At 36.4% G+C, this 7,906-nt stretch overlaps 1 protein-coding gene across 1 annotated transcript; it reads right to left on the bottom strand.

Annotated features, from left to right (window-relative positions):
- Positions 1 to 2,564: 2,564 nt before the first annotated feature.
- On the bottom strand, positions 2,565 to 5,500 carry LOC141607134 (transcription factor MYB17-like). The gene is made up of 3 exons (XM_074426494.1): positions 5,285 to 5,500; positions 4,089 to 4,218; positions 2,565 to 3,493 (listed from the first exon to the last, which is right to left on the bottom strand). The coding sequence occupies exons 1-3, from the start codon at positions 5,415 to 5,417 to the stop codon at positions 2,950 to 2,952; spliced, it is 807 nt and encodes a 268-aa protein (XP_074282595.1). The 5' UTR covers positions 5,418 to 5,500; the 3' UTR covers positions 2,565 to 2,949.
- Between the last annotated feature and the right edge of the window lie 2,406 nt (positions 5,501 to 7,906).

Consider the following 7,906-nt stretch of genomic DNA (forward strand, 5'->3'; position numbering starts at 1 on the left):
ATATTCATCGACGACGTTTTAGTAACTATCGACGACGTTTTCATTCCAAAAGACGATAATGTCCTTTGCACATTTACACTCATTTCGCTCTCTAACAAGTTTTCTCTCAAATTCTAGTAAAAACCAACTAAACTAAAAAAAAAAAAAAATCAACAACAATCAACAAGATTAATTAACATGACGGAAAACGAATCACCGGTACGTAAACAACTTAATCGCTTCATTATTTTGGTTAATTTTCATTTTTTTGTACAGCGTTAAATCTATTCGGTATTTGATTTACGTCACGTATTTACTTAATTGTAGTAAATATTGCGGATTTTTTGCGTAAATCTGAAATTTTTACAACCCATGGACTAGACCTGTCAAAACTCGACCCGATCCAAAAACCCGACCCCCCCCCCCCTCCCCCGCCCCGTTTTTTAGGGTTACAAACCAGGTTTTTTCGACCCGCGATCCGTTTGACCCGAATCCAAAATGACCAATTATATTAGGGTCGAGACCCGGCCCGAACGGGTCGACCCGTTGGATCAAAGGTAAATAAAATTTTTTATTAAAATATTAATATTAATATACTCCCTCCTATTCATTTTAACTCTCCCCTTTCAAAAGGGCACGCAAATTAAGGGGAGAATTATTTTATTGTAAAGTATTGTGGTGGTGTAAGGTAATTGGAGAGAGGGAAGGTATTATTGTGGGGTAAGATGATTAAAATAAGTATTATTGTGGGGTAAAGTTATTAAAATAAGATAAAGTATAAGTATTGTGAGGTATTGTTGTGGGGTAAGGTGATTAAAATAAGTATAAAACTTTACTAAATAAGGAAAGGGGAGAGTTATATGAATAGATGAAAAAGGAAAGGGTGAGAGTTAAAATGAATAGGAGGGAGTATTATATTTGAAAAAATAGTTAAAAAGTTATTTTTTTATTACCATAAAATTACAAACATAACTAAAAAATCAATTTTATATAACTTTTATAATATTTAATAATAAAATCATTATTTAAAAAATTATTTTAATAATGATGTCAATATAATTAATGTAAACGTTGAATATGATTAAAATTTGAATTTTAAATATGTTTTACGTTTTAAAAAAATATTTTTTTAATTAAAAAAATATTTTTTTAATTAAAAAAATCCTTTAAAAAAGACGTTGCAAATTATTTTTTAACTCGTATTCTGACCATAACCCGACTCGTGACCCGTATAACCCAACACGTATCTGACCCGACCCGGGAGTCGACCCGCCCGACCCGTTTGACAGGTCTAGGTGAGAACATGCTCATCATAGATTTTTTGTAAAACACGACCTTTAAAAACCAAAAAGTTGCGAAACACTACTTTTTGACCGGATTCCGTCAGTTTAATTCATTTCCGGTGTCATAATAGCTCGCACATACCATGTTTGTTTGACTTTTTATGTCTTTTTGGTTTCCCCCTCTTTCTTAATTCCCACCCGGCAAAAGCCTTTTCCCTCTTTATCTCGCCTGTCATACACTTCACCACTTCCCTACCTCATTTTTTCTAAATAGCCCCCTCTTTTTTTTTCTCAATGTTTAGTGACAGTTTAGAATCATTGTCAACACCGATTCTCAAATGTCGTTGTGGCATCCCTGCCAAAAATCAAGGAAGAAGGTTTATCACGTGTGAATGTGTCATCGTCAACACCGATTCTTCAATGTGTGACAGAGTAATTGTTTTTTTTGGTGTATTGATAGCGTAATTAATGGCGAATCATCACCGAATTTTTATTAATTTGGTCAACTCCGGCCTAAAAGTAGTGTTTTGCAACTTTTTTGTTTTTAAAGGTTGTGTTTTACGAACTTTTTTTTTTTAAATGTAGTGTTTCGCAAAGAGTTTCTTTTAAAGGTTGTGTTTCACAAAAAAAAACCGCTCATCATTGAAGAGAAGACTACAAAATACCGCGCTAGGGGTTACACTCCTAAGAAGTTTTGTGGTTGCATGTCGTTCTAATTCATCCAGGGAAGATATAGATTCACAGAAAAACAGGATTTAATACTGCAGTTTGTAAGTGTAACATTAGTTATACTTAGGTTGGTTAATCGAGTCGATCAGTTATCTAAGCAGGTATCAGTGAATTAGCTGCAGGTCTGTAGTTTGTCAATGAGATCACCTTTTCTGTTCCTGTTTTCTGATTTATTCAGACAGAGATCACTTATTTCCGGTTTTAGAGGACGGTAGAATTGACACGACTTATTCCGCCTGGATAGCCTGATCCGAGACTTTTAAGGAACCAATATTGATCTAATCCAAAATTCCCCAACCCGAAAATGATCTAATCCTAAAGGACTCAGCATTGATCCGAAAAGACTAATTCTACAACCAAGTTTGTCAACAGAAATGCTCTTAATAAAAATGACCCGACTTAAAAAGCTAATCATCCGACCTACAACCACTGTTCCAGAATAACCGATACCCAAAATGACCAAATAATAGCCCAACGCTGTAGACTACTAGACTGAGCTCGAACTGACCCAACAGGCCGACACAGCGACACAAAGATTTCCAAGAGGGCAGTTTTCTGACATGTACAGAAACAAAGATTTCCAATTTTCCTGCAATAATTTGGTAGAAACATTCATGTTTTTCACTACTACTTCGTAATTAAGGAGTTCCGTAGAACGTAAAGATTCAACCAGATATACAGATATTCCAAATTTTCAATCTAGATCACTGAGTCTACAAAACCACCACAGATTGGCTTGATCATCAGAGGTATGAGGCATCCTATTAGAGTATTAATGCGAATCGACCAATATTTATACACATGACTGCATTGGACGATTAGGAGGTCAAAAATAAGGATATTAGTTACCTGAAAAGCTAAGGTTAATTCACGGACAAAGACGCCAAACAAAAGCTGAGCCAAAAGCGATGTAGCAAAAAGCAGTTGTTGTTGTTTAGTCATTGCTCAAAACAGAAGGCTAGTTGAAGAAATCACAGATGTCATTTTCCAAGAAGCTCATGTCATTGTTTTCGGAGAAATCCAAGAGTAGCTGCAATTCGGAAACTGAAGAATCGGCTACCAGATCTGAAAAGGAGTTTGATCTTGCATTTAGAAGCTGAATGTGGGATTTTGAGTCGGCTTTGACCTCAATGTCTTCATCTCTTTGAGTTAGAACAGAACTAGAAGCACATTTTGTAGAAGATGATGTTTCAGAAACCGGGCTTTGGCATCTACTCTTTTCAGATTTCCAAAGCGGGAGGAACACATCTGAATAAGAAGATGATGAACCACGTGGGTTATATATTAGGGACTCCCTTGATAGTCGAGCTTCTGCTTCGAGCCTGGCACTCTCCCACTGAGCCATATGTTGCGTAGAAGGCGGTCCATGTGCTTTGGAAGCTGCTTCATGGGTTTGAGTATCGAGACCCTTGGTTACTAGCCGTCTCTTCAAGCGGGCGTGCCATAAATTCTTGATTTCGTTGTCTGTTCTTCCGGGAAGTTGAATAGCAATCGCTGACCACCTGAATCATTGAATACACATTAGCTCATGTAACATGATAATTTATAAATGGTCCAAAAAAAAAAATGAAACTAACTTAACAACAATACAGACCTAGAGATTTCAATATCAAATTGGTTTTCATTTTAGCATTGCTTAGAATCATTATGCTTCCGTATTCACACTTAGAGCTTTATCGTGTGTTTCTGGCATTGTCACTCGATACAATATGACCCTAGTATTCAGTATCTGTCACCCATAAAGAGCCTGAGCCTCTCTGTGTTCGACACAGGTAAGACTGCGTACTCCAATCTCGCCATAACTGAGAACCTTATTTGTTGTAGATTCACTACTCATGGTGAGCTTCAAGCATTTCACATTGAAAGCTCACCCAAAAGGCTTGACAAACACTCCCGTGTCTTCCGGTAAGACAATCTAACACAAAATTTTGTTCACAGTTGTATAATATAGTCCAGTCCCCTTTTATAAAACTTCTAAACAGATTATTTTAAATTCGTTATCCAAGACAGAATTACTCGTAACGAAGTGTATGCAACTGAGGATCGGAGGGGGGAGGTTCGTCAATAATCGTAAAAGAATCAACAAGGAATACAAACCTGTTACCTAGAGTTGTATGCAACTGAATCACAAGATTTTCTTCTTCAGGAGTGAAAGGGCCGCGTTTGATGTCTGGACTCAGATAGTTTTTCCATCGAAGCCTACAACTCTTTCCACACCGCTGAAGACCTGCAAGAAGTAGATGTCAGTAGGCTAAAGTTGTAGTCACAAAGTCATAACAAAATAACACCAAAATGATTAGCTCTTTGTTTGGATGGAGAATTTCGGAGTGAAAAGGAGGGGAAACACAACTCCAAACTCTCACACGCGCTCATCAAAATGTTTACTCATCTAACAAATTCGCGTAAGAAATAACTTTGTTTACTCGTTTTGATCAATATGTTAGGAGTAACTGATTTTTTACCACACACACCAGTCACCACTCAGTATCAGTGCATTGACCGTGCCATTTCGACACAATAGTCCATCCAACGTAACATACCCGTTTAATTTAGCCTGCATCATGAAAATTTCAACATACCTCGGCACATACCTTCGGACGAGTTCATACACAGAATATAGTTTTCCTTGATTTGTTAACTGACTCAATTTCAGGATATTCTCAAAGTAACAAAATTAACACCCAAGACACCAGCCACTAAGATACGGCCGCCTAAAGCGGCAACAACAACAACAACGTTACTCCATTGCTTCAAGGGCTCCTAAAAATTGTGGGATACGAAGGGGTTGGATGTAAGCAGCCTTATTGTATGCTAGCAACACAAAGTGGTTGTTGCCGAAACTGCCTAAAAATGGCACTTATGCAAAATGTTAGCAAAACACAAGATAATTCACTATTTTACACACAAATCTGGCAACTAAATGTCTAAAGATACTGTAATTGATTTACAATACCCGGATTATGAGTCTTGAATGAGTCGGTCACACATATACTCCGCTATATAGCCCTTATAATTTACGCTGTCTCATATGTAATACCGTCTCAAACCAGTTTCTGTGACAATCCTATATTCAGTGAAAAATTCAAGGTGGGCTTTTTATTTTTGTAATAAAAAACCCAAGTTTCAATTTTTAAGGCTTGACAAGTTTCGAGTCGAGCTGAAATCAAATTTCAAAAGCAATCTCGAACCCATTTCAAAGTCGAGCTCTCAGACCGACTCGTTTACACCCCGAAAACACACAAGAGAAACAATGGGAAAATGGGAAATCAAGGGTAAAAAAGAGAATTATGTACCAGCACTTTTGGGAAGAGAACGCCAATTAGCATGACCATGTTGATTAATATAATTAATAAGTAGTTCATCTTCTTCAGGACTCCATAACCCTTTTTTCACACTTTCTTCATCACAACAAGGTCTTCTTCCCATTTCTCCTCGCTACAATTTTCTTGCAATTTTCCTTGGTTTTAAAATAGAATCCCAAAAGAGTCCGCAAAACGCAAGTACTAGTACACTCCTCTTTTTTATTTATTTTTTTGTTTTACCAGGAGTATCCTACCGACATGTTCCGTCAAAACTCAAATTTTACTAAACTTATATGTAATGTTTTTGAGTATTATTGCAATTTTTTAGAGTTTAATGTTTAATTAAATAAACTCAAAAAAATTATATTAAAACTCAAAATTTTTAAAACAAAGCTCAAATAAATTATTATAATGCTCAGAAACTATGAATTGGTGGTAATACATCAGATGTATAATCCACTTACTGCTTTTATAACGTGAGAGGATCCTTTACATTTTGTCACATCGCAAATTATAGTATAGCATTAGGTAGATGATCCTATGAAGTGACTACATAAAAAGTGATTACAAAAAATGGTAAAAAGTGACCACTCTATGTTGACAAGTAAGTACTTTTAAAATGTTGTAATAAAGGGCGCGGTCACTCTTTTTACATAAAATGGTCACTTTTTGCCCTTCGTATCATAAGATAGCCGCAAATAATAGTTGTTAGCAAGCTTGGGCCGAAATGAACAAGCCTACTGTTTACACTTGAAAAAATTGTTCGGCGCGCTTAGAGGTATAACTCGTGTTTATTATAGTAGGTCTAGTTTGATTGTCTTTACCCATCTAATAAAATAGGCGACCTACTCGTGGGCTCAAAGTTATGACAAAAACTTCGATTGTTAACTCAAACAAAACCATATATTACCAAGAATAAAATAGGTTTATCAAGTTGGATACCAGAGATCTGGCCTGTCATTTCTAATTTGGATGCCATGGACCGACCATTGTGTTTTAGGACTTCTAATTAAGTGGCGCATAGGAGACATAAGAGTTTGATATGTATGTGTATCACAGTCCCAAGTGGGACACATGGAGATGCAGGAGTTGGCGAATGTTTGAGCACTCACTTAACGAGAAGGTGACATAATTCGGTAACATGATGTGTTGCTTAAGGAGAGGTTATCAAGACTTGATGATGCTGGGGTGCCTAGGAATTGGTTAGGGTTGCATGATGTGGGGAGTTCGAAGTTCTCCATAAAAGTTAAGGTCCGAGTTAGGATATGATCCTTGGTTGAGGGGGCGATTGTTAAGGTACAAACTCATGTTCCCATTAATGGAGTAAAGATGGAAGAGTCCGCCAACTCTAATAGTATGAGACCTTTTGGTGAAAAATTACAAAAGTAAATTCGTGAGAGCTTGGCTGAAGCGGACAATATCATACTAATCTTATTATGGATCGTGGCCACCAGCGCAGCTGAGTCCTAACAAGAGGCATCAATGCTTCTATACTAGAATTATCCTATACAAATTCTTGTTTAAGACAATTGTGTCATTTTATTGTTAAAGCGGGTTTAGTATTAGCGTATTTTTTGTGACGATGGAACCCGCAGTCTCTGGTGTACCTGATAGCCTGCAAACCATGTATATCAGGTAAGCCACCCGAGGGTGACATGCTCGAAGTCTATTAAGCATGAACTCGGGCCAAGAATGTTCCACAAGAATTTGCTCTTGAGAAGGCTTGAACCTAGGTCTCCTAGAAATTTCACCAAGTTTTAACCACTAGACTTCATCCTTACGGACCTTATCTATTTTAACTCGTTTTAATTATAAAACGGATACTTGCATTATCAACTGATCACCCTAAGCAAGAAAAAATAAATAACCATGATAATGCTTGTGGACGTTGTGGTGAACTAAATGTAAATAGAATACAAAACAATGTATTATTGGGAAAAGTGGAGGTGAGTTATGTACTTATGTCTATCTTCGGAAAATGGGAAGTATGGACAGTAGGCTATAGTACAAAGTCAGTTAAATAACTAACCTTGGTAGAGTTAGTTATAAAGTTTGTTACAATATAGTTGAGGTAGTTGTACACCTAATACCTAACTAAGTCGGTTATAGAAAGCCCATATATACTCTATGATCATACCATTGTAAATCACTTTTTGATGAAATAATATTTCTAATTCATTCCTCTTATTCATTACACATTCATAAGTTCATATGGTATCAGGGGTTTTCGAATCCTGGTAAATTGTTAATTTTCTTGATCATAGAATCAAGAAAACAGTAAAAAAAAAAAGAGTTTCCGCAGTTCATCTTCATCATTTCACAACAACATCATAAGTCAGAACCCTACTTGCTGTAAGGAATAGTTTGATCAGTAGAAATAATATAGCTAGATCTTTGAATAATGTTGAATCTCATTCTTGTAGTAATGCTAGTGCTATGTTGTTACATGCTAGGCTAGGGCATATTGCCTTTGATAAACTGCAAAATGTATATGGATCAAATGTATCAATAAAATCAAATTTGTTTTTACTCGTGAAACTTGTGTTCTTGCTAAACATCATAAGTCTCCTTTTCCTAGAAGCATTGCTAGAGCATCTGTTCTATTTGAATTGT

This window comes from Silene latifolia, chromosome 10 (genome assembly GCF_048544455.1).
Source record: "Silene latifolia isolate original U9 population chromosome 10, ASM4854445v1, whole genome shotgun sequence".
NCBI classification, from domain to species: domain Eukaryota; kingdom Viridiplantae; phylum Streptophyta; class Magnoliopsida; order Caryophyllales; family Caryophyllaceae; genus Silene; species Silene latifolia.